Source organism: Schistocerca cancellata, chromosome 5 (genome assembly GCF_023864275.1).
Source record: "Schistocerca cancellata isolate TAMUIC-IGC-003103 chromosome 5, iqSchCanc2.1, whole genome shotgun sequence".
Classification (NCBI taxonomy): Eukaryota; Metazoa; Arthropoda; class Insecta; order Orthoptera; family Acrididae; genus Schistocerca; species Schistocerca cancellata.
This window is the reverse complement of record NC_064630.1, coordinates 545,720,117-545,745,604: the sequence shown is the minus strand read 5'-3', so window position 1 is coordinate 545,745,604 and position 25,488 is coordinate 545,720,117. Positions and strand designations below refer to the sequence as shown.

At 43.2% G+C, this 25,488-nt stretch overlaps 1 protein-coding gene across 1 annotated transcript in view; it reads right to left on the bottom strand.

The window, feature by feature from the left end:
* The window catches only part of LOC126188670 (uncharacterized), a 202,231-nt gene that overhangs the window by 79,398 nt on the left and 97,345 nt on the right, over positions 1–25,488 (bottom strand). The window contains exons 3-5 of the mRNA XM_049930275.1: positions 17,385–17,521; positions 8,411–8,550; positions 261–501 (exon numbers count right to left, since the gene is read on the bottom strand). Of these exons, the coding sequence (XP_049786232.1) occupies positions 261–501; positions 8,411–8,550; positions 17,385–17,521 (518 nt within the window). The remainder of the gene's footprint in view (positions 1–260; positions 502–8,410; positions 8,551–17,384; positions 17,522–25,488) is intronic.

Below are 25,488 nucleotides of genomic sequence, written 5' to 3'. Positions count from 1 at the left end.
TTAATGTTCTACAATACTGTTACCTTATCCTAGCTGGGACGACGTTTAAACAGAATCAAGTCAGTGGTGACTGGTAACTGGAAAGTCGCAGTTATTTGAGAAACGGTTCTTTTGCTGAGCTATGTTTACTGAGAGCTTTTTGGTTCTAGTATCGTGTGTTTTCAACTGTATGACCTTACGCCATTAATTACGAACAGGAATCTTTAATCAGAGAACGTAACGTGCCGGTTGTTTGGAAGCGCACAGGTGGGAGGGCTTACCTGTCGGCGGCGATGCGCTTGGAGGCGACGTCGAGCACGTAGCCGGCCCTGCCCAGCTCCCGCGCCTTGGCGGTGGTGTGCAGCGCCTGCTGGGCGCGGTAGGCGGGCGCCGTCACGGCCAGCGGCGGCGCCTTCGCCTCCACGGCGTCCCTCTCGCTGAGCGCGCCGCGGCCCGCCGACACCGCCGCCTCCACCTCAGACGCGTCCTCAGGCGGGCCGCTCCACTGCGGCTCTCCTTTATCTGTGGAAACCCGGCAATGCGCTCAGATGCTGTCCGAGATGCACAACTTCGGACAGTCTGAAACATTTTGCTCCAACATCCTGTCTTCATGAGTACCTCAAGGATCAGTTCTGTCCTCGTCCACATACCTCCTTTTCACAGCCAGATACAGTCCCAGAGTCGTATATGCACTATGTGATCAATAGTATCCGGACACCCCCAAAATCATACCTTTTTCTTATTAGGTGCATTGTGCTGCCACCTACTGCCAGGTACTCCATGTCAGCTACCTCAGTAGTCATTAGACATCGTGAGAGAGCACAGTGGGGCGCTCCGCGGAACTCACGGACTACGAAAGAGGTCAGGTGATTGGGTACCACGTGTGTCATACGTCTGTGCGCGACATTTCCACACTCCTAAACATCCCTAGGTCCACTGTTTCCGATGTGGTAGTGAAGTGGAAACGTGAAGGGACACGTATAGCACAAAAGCGTACAGGCCTACCTCGTCTGTTGACTGACAGAGACCGCCGACAGTTAAAGATGGTCGTAATGTGTAATAAGTAGACATCTATCCAGACCATCACACAGGAATTCCAAACTGCATCAGGATCCACTGCAAGTACTATGAAAGTTAGGCGCGAGGTAATAAAACTTGGATTTCATGGTCGAGCGACTGCTCATAAGCCACACATCACGCCGGTAAATGCCAAACGACGCCTCTCCTGGTGTAAGGAGCGTGAACATTGGACGATTGAACAGTGGAAAAACGTTGTGTGGAGTGAGGAATCACGGTACATAACGTAGCAATCCGATGGCAGGGTGTGGGTAAGGCGAATGCCCAGTGAACATCTCCCAGCGTGTGTAGTACCAATAGTAAAATTCGGAGGCGGTGGTGTTATGTTGTGGTTTTGTTTTTCATGGACGTGACTTGCACCTCTCGTTGTTTACGTGACACTACCACAGCACAGGCCTGCATTGATGTTTTAAGCACCTTCTTGCTTCCCTCTGTTGAAGAGAAATTTAGGGATGGTGATTGCATCTTTCAGCACGATAGATCACCTGTTCATAATGCACGGCCTTTGGCGGAGCGGTTACACGACAATAACATCCCTGTAATAGACTGGCCTGCACAGTGTCCTGACCTGAAACCTATAGGACACCTTTGGAATGTTTTGGAACGCCAGGCCTCACCGACCGACATCGATACCTCTTCTCAGTGCAGCACTCCGTGAAGAATGGGCTGCCATTCCCCAAGAAACTTTCCCCGACCTGACTGAATGTATGCATGCGAGAGTGGAAGCTGTCATCAAGGCTAATGGTGGGCCAACACCATATTGAATTCCAGAATTACCGATGGAAGGTGCCACGAAATTGTAAGTCATCTTCAGCCAGGTATCCAGATACTTTTGGTCACATAGTGTATAAACGTCCTGCCTTCATGAGTTCCTCAATTATCAGTCCTGTCCTCGTCAATATACCTTCTTTACTCGGCCAGATACAGCCCCACTCTCTCTCTCTCTCTCTCTCTCTCTCTCTCTCTCTCTATATATATATATATATATATATATATATATATATATATATATATAAACCAGTTATCGTACACATATTATTTATTACCTAGAAGGAAGTACTGTTGAAGTAAGGACGATCTAGTTTCCATAAGGGTGGGAGTGTGGATGCAAAGAATTGGCATTGTCTGACTGACTTCTAATCTGCCTTGCACGATTGAAGTGTTGTGCGAGCGGCATCAGGATACGTTCCAGAGAGTACAAGTGCTAATGGACATGACAGGTTGGTAGGTTGATTTTGGGGTGAGGGGACCAAACAGCGAGGTCATTGGTCGCATCAGATTAGGTAAGGTTGGGGAAGAAAGTCAGCTGTGCCCTTTCAAAGGAAGCATCCTCGCATTTGCCTGAAGCGATTTAAGGAAATCGTGGAAAATATAATCAGGATGGCTGTACACGGGTTCGAATTGTCGTTCTCCTGAATCTGAGTACACTGTGCAAACCATTGCGTCACCTCGCCAGACATGGTTGAGCAGAGAGAGGGAGAGGAGGAGATGGACAGAGCAGGGGGAAGGATGAGAAGAGCAAATAGTGGATGTAGGAAATGGACAGAGAGTGACTAGTAGGAAGAGACTGACAAAGAGAGAGGGGGAGAAAGAGATGAACAGATAGAGATGGGAGGGTGAATTGGACAGAGGGTAGGAGGAGATGGACAATGGGAAGGGATAGGAAGAGATGGACAGAGAGAGTGGGGAGGAACAGATAGAGAAAAAGAAGAGAGAGGAGAAGAAGGAGCTGAGCAGAGAGAGGAAGAGGAAAATGTCAGAGGGAAGGGGAAGTAGAGGATGGACAGAGAAGGGGGAAGGATGAACAAAATAAATAGTGTATGTAGGTAATGGGCAGAGAGTGACTGGTAGGAGAAGACTGACAAACAAAGAGGGGAGGAAGAGAGGGACAGATAGAGGTGGGAGGGTGAGTTGGACAGAGGGGAGGAGGTGATGGACAGAGACGGGGAGAGGAGGAGATGGACAGAGGGAGGGGATAGGAAGAGATGGACAGTGATAGTGGGGAGGAAGAGACAGATAAAGTGGAGAGAGAGGGGAAGGAGGAGCTGTACAGAGAGAGGCGGAGGAGGAAAAGGTCAGAGAGAAGGGGAAGAGGGGATGGACAGAGAGAGGGAAGAGAGATGGACCGAGAGAAAGGGGTGGAGGAGGTGGACAAAGAGAGAGGGAGGCGGAAATGTGTGCAGTATATGTGACGAATCAATCCACAGGTGCCATGGGAAAAGGCTATTTATATAAATATAACAGCAAAAGATACAATTAATCTGAAACTACTGTAAGACTTTATGTCACATTTATATAATGAAAATGAGACATATGTTAAATTCGTACTGGAAAGAGTAACCGACCATTTTCGACTGACAACGGTCATCCTCAGATCATCCCACCACTGCAGACAATGTGGTTTCCTCAGTGGTGGGACTGATGCGCGACATGTGTTTTATGATCTGAGGATGGCTGATGCCGGCCGAAAGCTAAGTCGTACCTAGTTTCAAATTTAATATTCGCCCATAAATCAGATGCACGGACACCTGTCTTGAGAAACTGAACGTATCATCTTGAACAGTCGTGTCGTTGTATCTGATTTGTGGGCGAGGATTCGACCTACTCTTCTGACAATAGTAATTACGTATATCATTTTGGGCATTTGACAATATAATTATATGATAATGCAGTGACAATTACACTTTTCGAAACTGGCCATGATAAAAGAGAAGAATGAATAAAGTAGACATTCTAAAGAAAGTTATATCTACATACACTGCCTGACAAAGAAGTTATGCAACCAGGAGATATGATCAAATATCAGTCGTAACTTAGTATATGTACACATTATCTGCGGGTATGTAAATCATTACAGTTACAACTCTCTGTGACTTATAGAAACGGTCACCAGAGTACAGTAATGTTGTTCGTCTTTATTGCTGTTACCAGGTCTGGTGGAATAGGGGTTTTAAACAGAGTTGAATGATTACTGTGAAGGGCATGGAGATACCACGTACTAGTACAATTCTAATGGCTCTAAGCACTATGGGATTTAACAAATGGTTCAAATGGCTCTAAGCACAATGGGACTTAACATTTGAGGTCATCCGGCCCGGGTGGACGAGCGGTTCTAGGCGCTACAGTCTGGAACCGCGCGACCGCTACGGTTGCAGGTTCGAATCCTGCCTCGGGCATGGATGTGTGTGATGTCCTTAGGTTAGTTAGGTCTAAGTAGTTCTAAGTTCTAGGAGACTGATGACTTCAGAAGTTAAGTCCCATAGTGCTCAGAGCCATTTGAAGCCATCTGAGGTCATCAGTCCCCTAAACTTAGAACTACTTAAACCTAACTAACCTAAGGACATCACACACAACCATTCACGCGGTAGGATTAGAACCTGCGACAGTAGCAGCAGCGCGGTTCCGGACTGAAGCACCTACAACCGCTCGGTCACAGCGGTCGGCGTACTAGTCTAAGACAGCTTTAGCAGCACCTCATACAGCTTAGAAGGTATCTCATTAAGGGTCACTATTTGGCCGGCTCTTCGAATAGTGTTTATATCCCGAATTGTGGGGCATCTGGATACGACTGTGGGTCGATGTTGGACTGCATAGGAATGTGATGGCACGTGTACTCATCGACAACGTACCGGCTGACAAAATCTGACCACCACGAGGGAAGGTCGCTGTATTGTGCACCAAGAAGATTGTAACCCTTCACAGCTGCGCCTCAATCCAACAATTACAATGTTATGCATCATCCTGCACCGTTCGTAAGAGACTACCAGCAGCCGAGCTAGTGATTTACCGTCCCATGCGTAGGCTCCTGTTAACACCACAGGACAAGGTGTTACGGCTGAAGTTGTGCCGTTACCGGCAAGCATGGACTGCTGATGAATGGCGTCGCATTGTGTTCAGGGATGAATCGTAGTTGTGCACTAACCGGGATGACCATCATGGGTGAGTATGGCGGCCACCTGACGCAAGGCCCCGTTCTTCAAATGTTTTAGAGAGGCGCAGCGGTGTCACTATTGGATCGTAGTGTACGGAGCCAGCACGTATAATGACTTCAGGATCATGACTGGTAGTCATTGACGGAAATCTTAATGGCTACACTGTACTTTACGGACATCCAGTGCCCTTTAATGTTATCTCTTATGTGACAGTCTCCTGGTGCCATTTTCCAACGGGATATTGCTCGCCCATACATGGAACATGTCTCTATGAACTGTCTGTGTGGTGTTGAGGTACTTCCGTGGCCAGTAATATCCCCAGATGTGTCCCCGATAGAACACGAGAGGGACTTGCTCGGACTTAAATTCCGTTCCAGGCCAGTATAGAGTGTATCAATGACCAGTTACAACAAATTCTCAATTCAATAAACTTTACCAACACCCGTATACTATAGGTTATTTTATTTTATTTAGAACGCAACCAGTTTCGGCAATTCATTTTACCATCTTCAGGCCCCATTCAGTTGGTGTTACCCTTTCCTCTGAATCAGTTGCACAACGATTGGCATTCACGGTACCCGGTTTTATTGACCTATACGAGAAGCCCCTTGATTCGAAAAAAGCGTATGGGGCCTGAAGATGGTAAAATGAATTGCCGAAACTGGTTGCGTTCGAAATAAAATAAAGTAACGTAAAGTATACGGCTGTTGATAAAGTTTATTGAATTGAGAAGTACGTACCAGCAGATGTCCCCTGCCATAGAGGACCTACAGAGACAGAGATGCAACAGTTGTGGGCCATCTTGCCTCAGAAGAAGATATGACGATTTTATGACACCTGTCCCATCCGAACCTGTGAATGTATCTTTATAAATATGACTCGACATTTTATTCACTGAAGTAACATCACATACCTTCTCAATGCGTGAAGTTTCAGTTCGTTTACGCCTCCTCTTTTGGGTACTTCGTTCTCTTGTCAGGCAGCGTTTTTCAGAAATTTAATCTGCAGGCGTAGCGTCTAGTGCATAACAATACCAACATAACCAGTAATAACTCTAGGAAAAATCACCTGTCGCTTCCGCTCCCACTACAACGTTTTAGTAAACGTATCTGTCTTAGCCTGCTTACTAATACACTAAAATATTGGTGAATAGCCTTCCACACAGACCCTGTAATCTCCACTGTCCGAAAGTAATACCACAGTGCACTAAAACGATGAACAGACAAAACATGGTTCGAATCCTACCTCTGGCATGGATGTGTGTGATGTCCTTAGGTTAGTTGGGTTTAAGTAGTTTTAATTCTAGGGGACTGATGACCTTAGATGTTAAGTCCCATAGTGCTCAGAGCCATTTGAACAAAACATGGAAGTATATTTTTCCAAATGAATTACATCTAAATGAATTGCATCTAAAAACGAATCTTAAACTTTCTTGTTCGTGGCGGTAATATTTTCACTATTGGTAAAATCACGGCCTTTACGCAATTTTTTTCAATAATTTGCAGTTTCCCCACAGATTAAAATTACTAACTTGCTGTGGAAAATTTTCCATACTCTAGCTGATCTCTAGGATCTTGAATGTACGTTCCCTACCTTGTATCCTGGATAGTCATTATCACTCCATTTAATTCCAGACAAATGTACGTTCCACCTTGCATCAAAGCTTATCTTTCGCAACACGATTTTGCACAACTTAATTGAAATCTTCTCATGCCTCACGACACATTCATTACATCTGCTCTAATCATGGAATCAAGAACCACATTTTTTTGCCCCCAACACTGGTTCTTATCAATCCCGTCGGATAATACGAAGCTTTAGTCACATCAAAACTGTAATGCGGGTACTGGGGCCAGATGTCTGTAGGCTGGGAAACATGTTGCTATAAGTGTGCCTGATGCTCATTAGTTACCATGAGGGTTGAACAGCGTTAAGTTGCTTCGTTTTATCTAATAGAAATGTGGAACCAGTAGCTAATGTTTTCTGCACAGCAGCTAGTCTACAAATGACGCCTGAAGTTGCGAAATGATATTAATTATGTGGCCGATGCTACTTCTGTGGACTAAGCACATCGGACTGTAACTATAAAAAACACTAATTGTTCGTTGTCGTGTGGTGGACAAGGAGAGACATAGTCATGTATAACCAGAGAGGTTTCAAACAACTGACTGCGAGATGGGTGCCCTATCATATCACTCACTTACTGAAACAGCGACATGTTGTCCCGTTTGAATAACTTCTGTGGCTCATTAAACAAGAAAAAGATGCATTTCGTGCAGACTATCCCGTCGACAAAACGTGGATGCACTGCAGCCGAACAAGCACCGAACTGTAAGGTATACCGGGATGCAGATACAGAATCTGATCAAAATTTAGTAATGAAGAGTGGGCTGAAGATAAAGAGAACGACCAGAAGAATGAAGAAATGGAATATTGAAATACTGAGGAATGAATGATGATGAGTGTTTGAAGTTTTCTGAGCTTGTAGACACATAGATAATGAATACCACAGTACGCAATTTAGATGAAGAAAAATTGATGTTCCTAAAAAAGGGTAATCACTGAACTTGGACAAAGAAATACAAGAATAGAGCAAGTAACTGCGAAAAACTTGGGTGACAAAAGGTATACTTCAAGACGAAAAGAAAATAAAAGTTTACGAGTGGAATTAAAATTCGGGTTGAAAGGATATCAGTGAAAAGATGCGTTGTTGACATTGCTGTTCTCAGTGAAATTACCTTTCGAACGGAATGAACAGTCTAAAGAGCAAAGAATATAAACTGAGAGTAAACCAAAAAAAAAAAAAAAAAATACGAGGGCAATGAGGAGTAGCAGAAGTGAGATTAGAGATAAACTTCAGATCAAGAAAGGGTATCACATTGTACATAAAGTGAACAAATTCTCCTTAACTGGAATCAAAACAACGCGTGACAGACGAATCGAGATAACGAAGTCTACTAGTATGAAACGTAGGTGATAAAATGAGGAAGAAATTTCTGAGAATGTACGTTTGGATCTCAACATTGTTTCAAAAGAATCATGGAAGTGGAAAAACTGGAAAAGAATCCAACGAAGCTCTCCTTTTGTGTTGTTGACGAAATGTGCTGAAAATTAAGTAGACGGATAAGGAACGAGGAGGTTTTTTGAAGTATCGGCGGGAAAAGAAATATGTGGAAAACAAAGACAAGAAAACGGGACAGGATGATAGCACATATGTTAAGACATCAGGGAAAAACTTTTATCTTATTAGATAGAGGCATAGAAGACAAAAATTGAGGGAAAATCAAAGATTCGCACAAAACCCGGAGAGAGGAACCACGTGAGTTCCTTCAAGGCCACGAAAGTTCCTTCAAGGCCACGAAAGTTGCCTCTCGTCAGCTCACGCGACACTGTCTGGCTGAAGGCCTGTGGACGCTGCTCACCTTTCAGAGGCCACGTCAGCTGCAGCAGCTTGGCGACGTTCACGGGCAGAACCGTCGTGTCGGTGTTGTTGACCTCGTCCATCACGTCGTGGTTCACCGAGTACGAGACCGTGATGACAGCCGCAGCCACGAAGATCGCCCTGTGGCATAACAGGTAACATCGAAACTTTATACTTCATCCTTCTATTTCAGGAAAATGGAATAGACAAGCGAATATGTTGCAAGGAACTCTTTCTTATACAGGGGAAAAAGCAGAAATCTGAAAGACAAACACAATATTAAATTATGAAATCCTGGTAAATAAAACTGTTTCGGTGGCTAAAACGCTTTGTTATTGTTCTTTTTTAAGCACGTTCAGCGAGTACAAACATACAGAGTCATTGTAACATGTTTTAGAATGCGCAAACAAAATATTTCAGAATAGCGTCAGTTACGGATCCAACGACAACGAAGAGTTTTCAAATATGTCACAAAAATTAGTTTCTTGCCTTCACCCCAGCAAGCACATTATCTCTCAATACCCGGAACCTGCTATAAACATACCAAATAGTAATGAAGCAGCATAGCTTCATTCATTGCAGTTGCGTTAGCCGCACGGAAAAGAAAGTACGTAACAGTTACTTTAATAGTTATTTGTAATGTTAATTGTGATGCACATTTTGAACCAATAAATAGCAGTGTCATTAGTTATGCATAAATGATTTTCAGTGAAAATCATACGGGTATTCCCCTCCCATTCAGATGGGGAAGTCACAGTTATTTCAACGATCAGTCACAACTATTAGTTTAAACAGTGACAGATAATTCTGACACGCCACAGACGACTGCGTCAGTTGTAGTGTCAAGAAACATAACAACAAAATATAAACATACATTTAAAAGCTAGGAATTCTTTTCTGAAAGAATTTGTGTGGAATGTCAAGAAACATAATAACGAAATATAAACATACATTTAAAAGCTAGGAATTCTTTTCTGAAATAATTTTTCTGGAATGTCTGGAATGTCAAGAATCATAGCAACGAAATATAAACATACATTTAAAAGTTAGGAATTCTTTTCTGAAAGAATTTGTCAGGAATGTAGCCTTGTATGGATGTGGAAGTGAAAGAAAACTTTGGAATTGTGATGTTATAGAAGGACACTAAAGAATAAGTCTAATACATAATGAAGATGTAATGAATCGAATGGAGGTGACAAAAAGTTTATGCCACAATCTACTAAAAGCAGGGATCGGTTGATAGTAAATATCCTAAGGCATCAAGGAATAGTCAAATTGGTTACGGAGGGACGCGTTAGTGGTAAAAATTGCAGAGGAAGGCCTAGGTAGGCCTAGGTTCAGGTGGGTGTAGATTGGAATTATTATGCAGAGATGTAGAGGCTTACACTGAATTCTGGCTGAAGGACCAGACTTATGGTTGAAGGTGACAAGAGTAACAAAATCTACGATTAATCACAGACTATGTCAATTTATGGCAATCGTTATAGTCATACAATATGTGATCAAAAATATCCGGACACCCTCAAAAACACACGTTTTTCATATTAGGTGCATAGTGCTGCCACCTACTATCTGGTATTCCATATCAATGACTTCAGTAGTCATTAGACATCGTGAGAGAGCACAACGGGACGCTCCGCGGAACTCACGGACTTCGAACGTCATCAAGTGATTGATTGTCACGTGCGTCATACGTCTGTACTCGAGATTTCCACACTCCTAACTCATCCCTAGGTCCAGTGTTTCCGATGTGATAGTGAAGTGGAAACGTGAAGGGACACGTACAGCACAAAAGCGTACAGGCCGACTTCGTCTGTTGAGTGCTCGTACGCAGACATCTATCGAGACCATCACACAGAAATTCCAGACGCCATGAGCATCCACTGCAAGTACTATGACAATTAGGCGGGAGTTGATAAAACTTGGATTTCAGGTCGAGCGGTTGCTCATAACCCACACATCACGCCGGTAAATGCCAAACGACACCTCAATTAGTGTAAGGAGCGTAAAAAAAAAGAAAAAAGGAAGGTTCAAATGGCTCTGAGCACTATGGGACTTAACTTCTCAGGTCATCAGTCCCCTAGAACTTAGAACTACTTAAACCTAACTATCCTAAGGACATCACACACATCCATGCCCCAGGCAGGATTCGAACCTCCGCGGTTCCAGACTGAAGGGCCTAGAACCGCTCGGCCACCCCGGCCGGCCGACCGTAAACACTGGGTGATTGAACAGTGGAAAAAAATTGTGTACAGTGATGAATCACGGTACACAATGTGGCGATCCGACGGCAGGATGTGGATATGGCGGATGCCCGGTAAACGTCGTCTACCAGTGTGTGTAGTACCTACAGTAAAATTCGGAGGCGGTGGTGTTATAGTGTGTTCGTGTTTTTCATGGAGGGGGCTAGCACCCCTTATTGTTTTACGTGGCACTATCACACCACAGGCTTACATTGATGTTTTAAGCACCTTCTTGCTTCCCACTGTTGAAGGACAATTCGGGGATGGCGACTGCATATTTCAACACGATCGAGCACCTGTTCATAATGCACGGCCTGAGGCACAGTGGTTACACAACAATAACATCCCTGTAATGGACTGGCTTTGCACAGAGTCCTGACCTGAATCATACAAAACACCTTTGGGATGGTTTGAAACGCCGACTTCGTGCCAGGCCTCAACGATCGACTTCACTCCGTGAAGAATGGGCTGCCATTCTTCCTGCACCTGGCTGAACTTATGCCTGCGAGAGTGGAAGCTGTCTCAGCAGCCATTGCTGCCTTCAGAAATAACAATTTTCCAGAGAAGCCATAGATAGTCCAAGAAAATGTAGTTGGCCTGAAAACTGCCACGGTACTCCATTTTGCGATAGTGGATCCCCGACTACTTGGAGCGATGTTGCCATATTTTAACAACGAACTCCAAACTACTGCCAGAAATCCTGAACATAGGTGTTGCTGACCAAATGTTCATGTGCTACCAATGTTTGGCACTTTACATAACGATCGAACTACACTATGTTATCAAAATTATCCGGATACCTGGCTGAAAATGACTTAATAGTTCGTGGGGCCTCCGAATTTTACTGTTGGCACTACACAAGCTGGGAGATGACGTTAACCGAGCATTCGCCACACCCACACCCTGCCATCGGATCACCACATTGTGTACCGTGATTCATCACCCCTCACATCGTTTTGCCACTGTTCAACCGTCCTCCTTACACCAAGCAAGGCGTCGTTTGGCATTTACAGGAGTGATGTGTGGCTTATGAGCAGCCGCTCGACCATGAAATCCAAGTTTTCTCACCTCCAGTCTAACTGTCATAGTACTTGCAGTGGATCCTGATGCTGTTTGGAATTCCTGTGTGATGGACTGGATAGATGTCTGTCTATTACACATTACGACCCTCTTCAACTGTCAGCCGTCTCTTGTTAGTCAACAGATGATGTCGACCTGTTCGTTTTTGAGCTGTACGTGTCTCTTCACGTTTCCACTTCACAATCACATCGGAAACAGTGTACCTAGGGATGTTTACGTGTGTGGAAATCTCGAGTATAGACGTATGACACAAGTGACACTCAATAACTTGACCACATTCGAAGTCCGCGAGCTCCGCGTAGCGCCCCATTCTGCTCTCTGAAAATGACTACTGAGGTCGCTGATATGGAGTACTTGGCAGTAGGTGGCGTCACAATGCACCTAATATGAAAAACGTATGTTTTTGGGAGTGTCCCGATACTTTTGATCACATATTGCAGATCTGGTGTTAGTGACATCTCTGTTGATACAGTTTCAACGCAAAAAAAAAATGGTTCAAATGGCTCTGAGCACTATGGGATTTAACATCTGAGGTCACCAGTTCCCTAGACTTAGAACTACTTAAACCTAACTAACCTAAGGACATCACACACATCCATGTCCGAGGCAGGATTTGAACCTGTGACCGGAGCAGCAGCGCGGTTCCAGACTGAAGCGCCTAGAACCACTCGGACACAGAGGCTGGCAGTTTCAACGCAATCCGCAGAAATAGACACGTCATGTATCCAGAGAGTCAGGCATACCTCAAAGCAGTGTGGCAAACTGCACTTTTTTCATTGAGCCTACCATTATGGGCGACGGTCCACCTGGACGTTTGGATCCTCACTCAGTTACAGGAATTACAACCATTAGTAGAGTTTTAACAAGATGGTGCAGCGCTACGCTGAAGGTTATTTGTACGTAAGTACTTTGATGAAATCTTTCCGGGCGGGTGGATAGCTAGAAGACGGTTGGCAGTCAAGTCCCCCACGTTCACCAGCCGTACGCCTTCTTGATTTTTTATGGGGGTTACGTTAAGAATAAAGCGTTCAGCTCACCAGTTCCTGATGTGCAAACTCTTACGGGAGAAACACGAGATGCTGTAGAAGTATTGGCAAAGGGATGGAGAGAATTTAAGTACCGCCTAGACATTCTACGGAAAACAACGCAGCATATGTGGAAGTGTACCCATAGCTAATTCTACGATTTAATGTAATCAGGAAAATACGTTATGCTCACCGTGTACACTGAACTCTTCAGTCACTCTGCTTATCACACTGCAGACTACTATCAAAAGACTTCCATCTCCCTTACCCTTTCAAAGGCAGTACGTAATCTGTACATAAATTAAAGTCTGGACTTTCACCGTAGCTCCTTTTCTACGTCTTCTCTGTGCTGCCGGAAGTCGTTATGACGATAAATTTCAAGAAACAGAGCTACAGAATCCATGGAATATCTAGATCCAACTGCAAACAATTCCAACAAATCGCCCAGCAACAGTGACTCAAAACTACAGTCGCCTGCATCTGATGAAACGCTGCGGAGGTGCCATACAAATGTAAGTAAAACTGACTTTGAGACTAGTTATCCTGTCAGCAACACCAAGCCTACATTAACTGTCACGGATTATTTCTGGTCGAACGAAGTGTATCCCTAGAAACAGATGTTAACTATACAAGTCATAACATGCCCGCGAAACTACAGATAGCCCAAAACCAACATTCACGCCAGAAGAGCACTTTTGTCACCGTAGACAATAGTCTTTCTGACCGATTTAGTCTTGGAAACCATACGCAACTACAGAAATCGTAATGGACCACGGAGGTAGCAGTTCAAATCGTACATAGCTTGTCCCTGAGATCATACCTACCTCCAGTCCACTAACAGCAGATGTAGTGAGTGCTCTCAGGTGTCGCAGTTATCTGTGGATGCCACAGTTTGGCCTCAGAAATCATAGTTACTTTATAGCATCGTTGTTACTCAGTCCAGTCTGTATTTGGTAATTTAATCAAGTAACAGATTCGTGGATGCGTTTTTCGTCGATTATCGGGTTCTACATCTACATCTACATCCATACTCCGCCAGCCACCTGACGGTGTGTAGCGGAGGGTACTTTGAGTACCTCTACCGGTTCTCCCTTCTATTCCAGCCTCATATTGTTCGTGGAAAGAAAGATTGTCGGTGTGCCTCTGTGTGGGCTCTAATCTCTCTGATTTTAGCCTCATGGTCTCTTCGCGAGATATACGTAGGAGGGAGCAATATACTGCTTGACTCCTCGGTGAAAGTATGTTCTCGAAACTTCAACAAAAGCCCGTACTGAGCTACTGAGCGTCTCTCCTGCAGAGTCTTCCACTGGAGTTTATCTATCATCTCCGTAACGCTTTCGCGATTACCAAATGATGCTGTAACGAAGCGCGCCGCTCTGCATTGGATCTTCTCTATCTCCTCTATCAATCCCCACCTGATACGGATCCCACACTGATGAGCAATATTCAAGCAGTGGGCGAACAAGTGTACTGTAACCTGCTTCCTTTGTTTTCGGATTGCATTTCTTTAGGATTCTTCCAATGAATCTAAGTCTGGCATCTGCTTTACCGACGATCAACTTCATATATTATTCCATTTTAAATCACTCCTAATGCCTACTCCCAGATAATTTATGGAATTAACTGCTTCCAGTTGCTGACCTGCTATATTGTAGCAAAATGATAAATGATCTTTCTTTCTATGTATTCACAACACATTATACTTGTCTACATTGAGATTCAGTTGCCATTCCCTGCACCATGCTTCAATTCGTTGCAGATCATCCTGCATTTCAGTAAGCTTTTCCATTGCTACAACCTCTCGATACACTAGAGCATCATCCGCAAAAAGCCTCTTTTACGTTGACATCATTTTCTATTTATGTTTGTGTTCCTTTGAATACAATTCTTTACAAGTGTTCTTCGTGAATAAAGTTGTTGAAGGTCACAACCAGTCGGATTTTGCGTGGTAATGTTCATTCTTCCGACCAGTAACATGATGCAGACGAGTACGAGAACCATACCGCAATTAGCTTAATGATTCTTGCATGCCATCTGCTAAGAATGTTATTGATAACGGAAACATGTCCAGAGGATTCGTCGACCTGGAAAAAAACTTTTGATAACGTAAAATGGTGCAAGATATTAGAAGTACTTAGAAAAGAAATGAGAGTGAACTATAGTAAAAGGTGGGTAATATGGAAGCCAATATTTTCTAGAACCAAGAGAGAACATAAGAATGCAAGGCAAAGAACGAAGGGCTTGGACTATAAAGAGTAAGACAGGGATGCAGTCTTTCACCGCTACTGTTCAGTCTATACATCGAAGAAGGCGTGACGGAAATAAAAGTTCAAGAGTAGAACTAAAATTCAGAGTGAAAGTATATCGATGACAACATTCGCTGACGACATTGCTGTCCTCAGTGAAAGTGAAGAATTGTAGGACATACTGAATACTATGAAGAGTCTTACGAGTACACAATATAGACTGAGCGTAAACGGAAGAAAGACAAAAGGAATCACGAGCAGCAGAAGTAAGATTAGCAGTAAAACTGCCTCTAAATTGGGGACCACAAAGTTAAGTAATACTGGTACCTTCGAACCAAAATAACACATGACATACGAAGAAATGAACACATAAAAAGCAAATTAGAACAGGAAAAGAAGGTACTACTGGCCCAGAACAATCTGATAGTATCAAACATGGACTTTAATCTGAGGAAGACATTTCTCAGACTGCAAGTTTGGAGCACAGCACTGTATGCTAATGAATAATGAACTGTGGGAAAACCGGAAAATATAAAATCTTAATGTTTAAGATACGGCTCTATAGAAGGAAACTGAAAATTTGGTTGGGTGATGAGGTAAGGAATAAGGAGATTCTCTACAGAGTCAGCGAAGAAACGAACATATCGCGAAAAAAAAAGAGAAAGGATGTTACGACATGGGTTAAGACATCATGGAACACATACCACTGTACGAGAGCGATTTGTAGTGGGTAAGAAGTGTAAGTCAAGACAGAGGTTTGAATACATCTAACAAATGACTAAGTAGGGAGCAAATGCTGCTGTGCGATGAAGACGTTGGTACAAGAGAGGCAATCGCGACGGGCCATATCGAACCAGCCCGAAGACTGAGGACTTCAGGAAGAAGATACACTACTGGCTATTAAAATTGCTACACCAATAAGAAATGCAGATGATAAACGGGCATTCATTGGACAAATATATTGTACTAGAACTGACGTGTGATTACATCTTCACGCAATTTGGGTGCATAGATCCTGAGAAATCAGTACCCAGAACAACCACCTCTTGCCCTAATAAGGACCTTGATACGCCTGAGTATTAAGTCAAACAGAGCTTGGATGGCGTGTACAGGTACAGCTGCCCATGCAGCTTCAACACGATACCACAGTTCATCAAGAGTAGTGACTGGCTTATTGTGACGAGCCAGTTGCTCGGCCACCATTGACCAGACGTTTCCAATTGGTGGTAGATCTGGAGAATGTGCTGACCAGGGCAGCAGTCGAAACTTTCCTGTGTCCGGAAAGGAACGTACAGGACCTGCAACATGCGATCGTGCATTATCCTGCTGAAATGTAGGGTTTCGCAGGGATCGAATGAAGGGTAGAGCCACGGGTCGTAACACATCTGAAATGTAACGTCCACTGTTCAAAGTGCCGTCAATGCGAATAAGAGGTGACCGAGACGTGTAACCAATGGCACCCCGTACCATCACGCTGGGTGATACGCCAGTATGGCGATGACGAATACACGCATCCAATGTGCGTTCACCGCGATGTCGCCAAACACGGATGCGACCATCATGATGCTGTAAACAGAACACCGGATTCATCCGAAAAAATGACGTTTTGCCATTCGTGCACTCAGGTTCGTCGTTGAGTACACCATCGCAGGCGCTCCTGTCTGTGATGCAGCGTCAAGGGTAACCGCAGCCACGGTCTCCGAGCTGAAAGGCCATGCTGCTGCAAACGTCGTCGAACTGTTCGTGCAGATGGTTGTTGTCTTGCAAACGTCCCCATCTGTTGACTCGGGGATCGAGACGTGGCTACACGATCCGTTACAGCCATGCGGATAAGATGCCTGTCATCTCGACTACTGGTGATACGAGGCCGTTGGGATCCAGCACGGCGTTCCGTATTACCCTCTTGAACCCACCGATTCCACATTCTGCTAACAGTCATTGGATCTCGACCAACGCGAGCAACAATGTCGCGATACGATAAACCGCAATCGCGATGGGCTACAATCCGACCTCTATCAAAGTCGGAAACGTGATGGTAGGCATATCTCCTCCTTACACGAGGCATCACAAGAACGTTTCACTAGGCAATGTCGGTCAACTGCTGTTTGTGTATGAGAAATCGATTGGAAACTTTTCTCATGTCAGCACATTGTAGGTGTCGCCACCGGCTCCAACCTTGTGTGAATGCTCTGAAAAGCTAATCATTTGCATATCACAGCATCTTCTTCCTGTCGGTTAAATTTCGCGTCTTTAGCACGTCATCTTCATGGTGTAGCAATTTTAATGGCCAGTAGTGTAGAATGAAACTACCGTTTGACAGTAGCGTTGCCAGTGCCTGAAACTGGCGATCGCTGTCTGAGGTGCGAAGCTGCGCTACTCACAGGAGTCCGGCGCAGATGCAGCACTGGAACTGCCGTATCCTCGTGCGGTACAGCCTGTTGGGGTTCGTCATGAAGACGTACTGCGGCCCGGCTTCGGCGCCGCGCAGAGGCGTGCGCTCGTTCGCCATGGCCTCGGCCTGCAACAGAACACCAAAAACTGTAACAACAAACGCTAAAGCAAAGCAGAACTTCAGTAGAAAGCACCTACCCCAGTCTGCAAATACAACATACAAGAAGTAGTCATAACGTTTTAATTATCACCTTGCAAACCCCTGTTGTTATTGTAACATATAGCGTTGGTACGTTTGGTTGCATAATGTTGATTCCGCAATGAAATTCTCACGTCTACAAAATATTGGAACCCACAAACTGGAATATCGTGTCGAGGTTTTACTTCGTTTCAGGTTAGTATATCAAACAAATCATCTACCGTAAACATAAAACATACAAAAAAAATGTAAAATGAAACGTACTATGTCGAATTCTGCCCTAAACGTAACTTCGAGATTAGCAGAGCATATATTTGATTTTCTTTGGGTTATCCACCTCCCCCCCCCCCCCCACCCCCGCTTCCTTATTAGACGGACACAAAGGTGGCTGCTACTGATTAGTGGTGAGAAAAAGAAGACCTACGCCCTGACTGGCACTTTCAGAAAAAACTCAGTGGACGAGCAAACGGGGCTCAACACGTTTACTGTAAGTGTTTCCCTATCCGTCTGACTGGAGTGCACTTATCATCTGTTGTAGTACGGACAGCAGTTGTACTGAAGTGATGATCTGCTCGTTGGGGCGTTGGCTGCTGTGCAGTTTGTGTCGTAGCTGCTATTCATTGCTACATGCTGGTCACAATATGCCGTATGCAAACTATTAGGGCTGCAATTACCTCAGTACAAGGCATAACACGAGTCAAGATTTCTGTTTGCTCACTAGCCAGGAACAGAAATTCGGCACAAGTATTCCTCTATAAAGAAGCACTTCAGTTTATGTCAGACTGCACAGAGGTGTAAAGAATTCGCTCTTGAGTAAACAAAGTAACAACTCTGTTCACAGACAAAGACTTCACGTACCCCTTATGTCGAAAGCAAGACTTCTCAAAATCTAACCGCCAGATACTCCACTGCGTCTCTCAGCAGTGAGGTCTCTGGGTCGATCCTCGGAGGCAAGTGTCTTCAACCAATCGCCGGAGGGAATTGCCTTCGATCGATGCCCACAGTGAAGAGCCTCTTGACACACTAAATCCGCTCCCTCCTGGACACGGAGCTTCTACGTTTGCAGTCAGGCTCTGAATCTGAGAGGCCGTTACAAAACCATTATCTATGACTGCTTGGGTCATGAATCTGCCAGAAAATCACCTGAAGGTCATCGTCCTTTTAGAAAATTTTCTAGAAGTTTCCATTTCCCCTCTTACATCCTTAGTGCTCTGCCAATCAAATACATGTCTCTGCTTTTCGGTGGGAAGCATACCCTATCACTTCCCATGAGAAGATACCTTGGAGATCAGCTCGCGGCCGTTGTTTGTGATACCGTGCACTCCTTCGCACTAAAAGACAGGATTCGAACCGGCGACCATAGCAGCAGGGAGTTTCTGGACTGAAGTGCCTAGAAACGCTCGACCACAGTATTCGGCGCCTTGTTCCAACCCTAATGCTCTTTCACCGGGTACGTTATTCCGAAAATATTTTCGTCGCACCAGAGTGCAACCTGCCACCCACACTGTCTGCGCTACGGGAGTTCTGCGGCCTCCAGCATTATAAACCGCCGCGTCCTCGCTCTGCTCTCTCTCAGGACAGTAAATGTCTGCCCCTGCAGATCACAACTCTTTTTCCCACTCCCTCTTTAGCCGAGAGTGGCTGCTGAGTAACACATAGCCTACGTCGCCCTTTCTGTCAGTGCTCGACTCTTGCTCCCAAATGTGCAGTACTACAGAAATTGTTAGTACATGGTGTTATCCAGTATCAGTCAATGAAGTGATTAATAATCCGTTCGTGCATCGTAAACAGTGATCTAATATAAATACAAATCGAAAAGAATTTACAGAATATTAAACATATAGCGGCAAATTTTGCCGTCTTACAACCTCTAAAAATAGAATTAATAACTAAATTTTTGTTTGTTTGCATGTACACATCTGCAGTCCCGACATGCATTGCAATTTACGCAGCACAATACTGTAACACAGTACTAGATGAACTAGGACAAACTGGCGCATTCCATTGTTTAAGAAGTCATGGGCTGCGCTATTTTCCTTCTGGCTCCTCTAGCGCTTTGCTGCGGGGATTGCAATGTATACCAGGATTGTTTACGTCTATAGTAAAATAAACAAATTAAGACGTCATCTGTCAACAGTAGTAAAGGACATTCGATAAGAAACAGACTTGATGCATGCAAAACATGCTAACCGATTTCCTTTATTGATGTCAGTTAATGCTTCCACGATAAGCAGAGAAAAGATAGCTCTGTCTCTAATTTAGGATTCTCGCTAATGGCAAATTTGTCAGGATGTGTGCACGTAAACAATGGTAAGTGCCAGGAATAACAGCTGCCGGTAGTGGTAACGCGTGCGGTGCTCGTTCCAGGAAAATGGTTTGCAGGGACGATTCTTACGAACCAGGGGATGATCTAGATAGTTACTGCTTAGACAAGCTTCCTAAGATATTGTCGAACGCGAAAGCGTTTCGAAAGGTATGACTAATCACTTAAATATGAATATTTATTTAATCAACTATACAGTACTGTAGCCGTCACCATTGATTACGTGAATTTACACGACGGGGTGATTGGCAAGAAAGTTAAGGGCCATAGTTAACACTGTTTACGAGCTGTTGTAAGGTGCTTGTTAAAATTAAGTTTATATTATGCTGAATCATAGATTAACTGTTGAGGTTGTTATACTTCATCAGTGCAAAGATTGTTAATGCAAATCTTAATATAAAACTGAAACAATTCGGATCTTTTAAATCCGTATTTTTGAGAATTTTCGCAGTGATGTTTCGTTAATTCGCTCAGCAAGTAAACAGTGGTAAGTAAACAACCCATATTAAGTGCACTCATTTTTGCAAGTAAACAATGTTAACTACCCACTAACGAATTTTTAAGGTCAAGATTTTAGACAGAACCAAGCATTTTAAAAATATGCCTCTTACTGTATACACATTTGAAAACAACGAATTGTCTGCTTAAACGAAAAATCACATAGCATATACTTGAAATATCGTATTCAAGAGATTTTAAAGAAAATTTACTGTGAATTATCTCAAAACAAACACCTTGTCTCTTTTCAGCCAAGGTCTTCAAATTATTACTTGTGATAGTTAAAATTTTATATCTACACATGTTGCGCTTACGCCTTACCTATGCAAGCGTACACACACACACACACACACACACACACACATACGCCGATATATGTATAAACAACAAATAATAAAACTGACGATGGTTTAAAGAGACTATGCTAAAGAGAATCCCTCAATAAATAATTTCTACGTCTGATTTTAGTCGATTGTTAGCTTAATATCAATTTCTCAAAAAAAAAAAAAAAAATGGCTCTGAGCACTATGGGACTTAACATCTTAGGTCATCAGTCCCCTAGAACTTAGAACTACTTAAATCTAACTAACCTAAGGACATCACACACATCCAGGCCCGAGGCAGGATTCGAACCTGCGACCGTAGCACCAATTTCTCAGACGAAATTAATCCAACTAAGAACAAACACAAAATTTCAACTTGTCGAAAAATCACTTAAAATGCAATTACTGTCATATCAAATACACGAAGAATGTTTCCGTAATATTGATAAAATATCTAGACGTAACGTTGTAAAGCGACATGAAATGGAACGAGCAGTTAAGGTTGCATTTAGGGGAGATGAAATGTCGACTTTGGTTTATTGTGGGTATTGTAGGAAAGTGCAGTTCATCTATAAAGGAGACTGCGTATTGAACTCGTAGTGTGACCTATTCTTGAGTTCTCCTCGAGTATTTAGGATCCCCAGCAGGTCGAATTAATGGAAGGCATCGAAGCAATTCTGAGGTGCGCTGCTATATTTGTTACCGGTAGATTCCATCAACTCGTGAGTATTACAGAGATGCCCTATGAATTCGAATGGGAATCCCTGCAGGGAAGACGACTTTCGTTCCGCGACACAGTATTGAGATAGTTTTAGAAATTGGCATTTGCGACATACTGCAGAACGATCATACTACTATCTACGTACATTTCGCGTTAAGGACTGCGATATCAAGATAAGGGAAATCAGGACCCGTACTGTAGTACAACATAGACGCTTTCCCTTGCTCCATTTGTGAGTGGAACAGGAAAGGTAATGATTAGCAGTGATAGAAGTTGCTCTGCGTCATGCACCATATGATGGAGAAGGAGCCAACGAATCGATATGAGACAGGGAACCCTACTCTGGAAAGCTATAACAGAAAATCTGAACTTTACATTGGTCTGCTGCCAATGATAAAAATCAAATTAGATGCGTTTTTGTTACAATAGTAAGTAAATGCACAATTTCCACAACAGGCTACATCCGCAACGGTTGTTAAAAGTGGCGTTCCGCATCTTCTACGCAAGCAAGTTTTGCCTTAAACTTTCGAACGACAACCGGTGTTGTCTGAACGATATTACATGCGTTGAAAATTCCCGCGAAAGGGTATCTGAACAGCCGTTCTCCCGAATTCGACGCCCATGTCTTAATCGCTGCATCATCTCTCTGAGTAGCTCAGTATAAGGCTGTGGATGAAGAACGTTTCTTCGCTTACGATTTCCACTGTAAGACAAAGGAATGGAGTGACGCACTTCAAAGAGAATCTGAAGCAGCAGAAATAAATCACTGGGAAAACATTCGGTGATTGTGCAGAACTCCAAGATCCACCACATTTACATACCTGTACGAGGCTGCGCCATTCCGTGTTGTGGTCGACCTACAGAAAGATAATGAAAATGTAATTAAGGAAATTTTTGTCCCGGCGGCCAATGTGAATTTCTTTTGTCGGTATAATTAAATATTTTTTGTATTTGAATGTATAGTTTGATCATCTAATCTTCTCGACACAAAATTACAGTAACTATAAAAACAATAATGGCATGTGGCTTTCGGTCGGTTTCAGTATACAGTGTTAGTAAAAACACTGTACAGTTCATATGAGTCGGGTATGGTTTTATAGTGGTAAAGTGGGTTGTCTGGAACACAAAGGTCGCGGGATGGAATCCTGGTCGCACCGCGAAATATATCAATAGGTTCTAACCGATCCTTCATCTCTCAGTGATACAAACATTCACCAGGAACGACAAGTTCTTCTATTTCACGTTAAACTTCAGGTCGCAGTAGGACTATTGGGGTAGGTTACGGGCACCCTAGCCACTGAAGTGGTGTCCAATCGAAATACCTGCTCTAGGCCGTTGAGACACACGGAATTAATGTACTACATGCGCATAAAATTAAGGATATCAGTACTACGGAATATAAAACGAAACCCTGCTGCTTCCTATGGATGAGTAAATGAAAATATGTTATTATCCTTAATGAAATAGCTAAACTTTAGTGTTTTGTATTTTAGTTTGAACACACTTTATTTTCATGAACCTATACTCAAACGACGCGTCGCTGTCCAGACTGTAATACTGATTAACGTATGTGAACTTACTTATTGTGACATGTACGTAAAACAGGCATAAATCGAAATCTTGGATAACTGCCATTACTTTTTAGAACGTCCTGAAACATGTTTAAAGTCACGGAGGTCGATCATGAATAACATAAAGCCAGGGTTTACCAATTTACGGTAGTGTGTTCCCTTGTATTCGCTCAGTATGTTGAGCTGTGCTTATCTAGGACACGCCCTACCGGAGACGTTGTACCAGTGCCAACTTTCGCGCCACGCATTAAGGTAACAAGGCTAGGAAACCGGTATGAAGAAGCTGCGGTAGTTTCAAAGGTCGTTCTCGATCAGTTTCACACACTCACACACACACACATTCTTAATCTCAATGTAAGCGTGTTCCAATGAGTCCTTAAAATTTCGTGTTTCCTAATTCGTTGGGACCAAGTAAGACGGAAGAGCTGAATGTAATCTAACAGAGCTATTGAAAAAGAACTGGTCATACACCAGCGGAAATAACTATTCTGCTATTTGGCATAAGTGATCAGTTAATTCTGCCCTACAGAATTTAAGTGTAGCCCTTCCTCATTATAGGGATCTTAAAGTGGTAGGACACTTAGTAATGGAAGTAGTGGATTAAATCAACTAAATTTGATGTGTGGTGCGTACAACGTCCAGCTTAAACGTGCTAAGCTTTATAGAAGAGCTCACGGAGCTATTGTGTAATATCATTTATAGCTATAATTCTAAATCTTATTCGACTATTTCTATCCCCTTTCTCTTCATAAGCATTAGAAACACTTGTAATTTCCAAATCCTGTCGTTTGCGATAAACATGTGTCGTGATACTACAAATTATTTGAGTTATGTTGTTAACAGAAAAGGTCACCGTTACCTAACAGATCTTCAGAAATCACAACTACTACAGCGTCACATGTTCTGAGATCACTAGTAGAAGAAAATGTTGAGGTCCTTGGTTTTGGTCTGCCAAGCCTATCCATACTTTACGAGAGTTTCGATGTTCTTTCTATGCTGCACTGCTGACAGCCAGTTGAATTGGAAGCACTCTAAATTTACGGTTGTTCAGCTTAACTGAACGGAGGTGGGGGGAAAAATATTATGTAATACTGATAATTACTTTATGTTAATTACTATTTTAGTCTCATACGCAAAGAAAATAACAGTTCGTTAAGTTCGTTGCTACAAGCAGCAATTTTTCTCAATCTGCCACGCAATCACATCTTCCTGTAAGCCTGATTAGGGAATTTACTAGATAATAGTAGGTCATTTTATCAATAGAAGTAGCCTCGTTGGTTTTAAATGACGTATAATACTGTGGAATATTGAGCACGTTAGGTTATTAATCCTCGGCAGTTACTACATGAAACGTGTAAAAGTCCGTGAAACAACAGAAACGTGCGCCAATCATATGTGTGTTTTACAGTTCTGAGTATTTCAAATTAGTCTGGATATTTATTTATTATATCTGGCCATTTCTCTACAACCGTTGTGTACGTGTTTCTGCCCTCATTCATATATAACACAATCGGTGTTTTATGAGAGACAATACTTTCAATAAAAGTGTGTGAAGGAACGATGCCAAGGCAGTTTTGACAGCAACCTGGAAAAGAAAGAAAGAAAAAAAAATAGCCTGAGCTACTGTTTTAGTAAGCACAGAAAAGCTTGCTTATCCTTTTTTGGTGTGAAGATCAGAGGACGACGTGACCGTTTGTTGGTTAGCGAGTGATATCGAGGACGTGGACCAAGGCTTCTGCCCACACGATCCAGTTCTACAGGCTAAAGCAGGAACCTGTCCTGTTTACAGCCGTTCTACGTCACGTGATCAACCAGCGGACGCAGCGCCCAGTTTGCGTTGCATTGCTGGGGGGACTGGAAATTTACTGCAGCGTTCTAGTTTGCTGAATGTATTACAGATGGCCCAAGGCTTGATAAAGTGCAAACAAAAATTGCAGTTTTCAATGATATTTCAGGGTCCTTCTAAGTAAGCTGAATTAGATTATGAAAGAGCTAGATAAAGTAGTGCAGCTACAGACAGAATAACTGATACTGGCATATTAGTCTTCTTTTGGTCTGCACCTAACAGTGTGTCACCATAGATTTAGGGGTACCGAACTAGGTGTATTTTATTGTTGTATTGAGCACTTAGTAACTTCATTTTTCACTGTGTGTGTACGTGCGGGCGCTCTCGTGTGTGTGTGTGTGTGTGTGTGTGTGTGTGTGTGTGTGTGTGTGTGTGTGTGTGGTGTAAATTCACCTATTCACACTGACCTTACGAAAAATCCTCTAAACACTGCTCAAAAGAATTTTTGGAATGTGATATTGGACGTCTCCCATGATCCACTCAACGATAACTGAGGATTCTATATGTTGCCAAATTATACCTTTATCTTTCACAAATTAAGTACACAACGAAACATCAACACATCCTCGTTCATTTACATAATAAGAACAGAAATTCCCGACAGATATCGAAA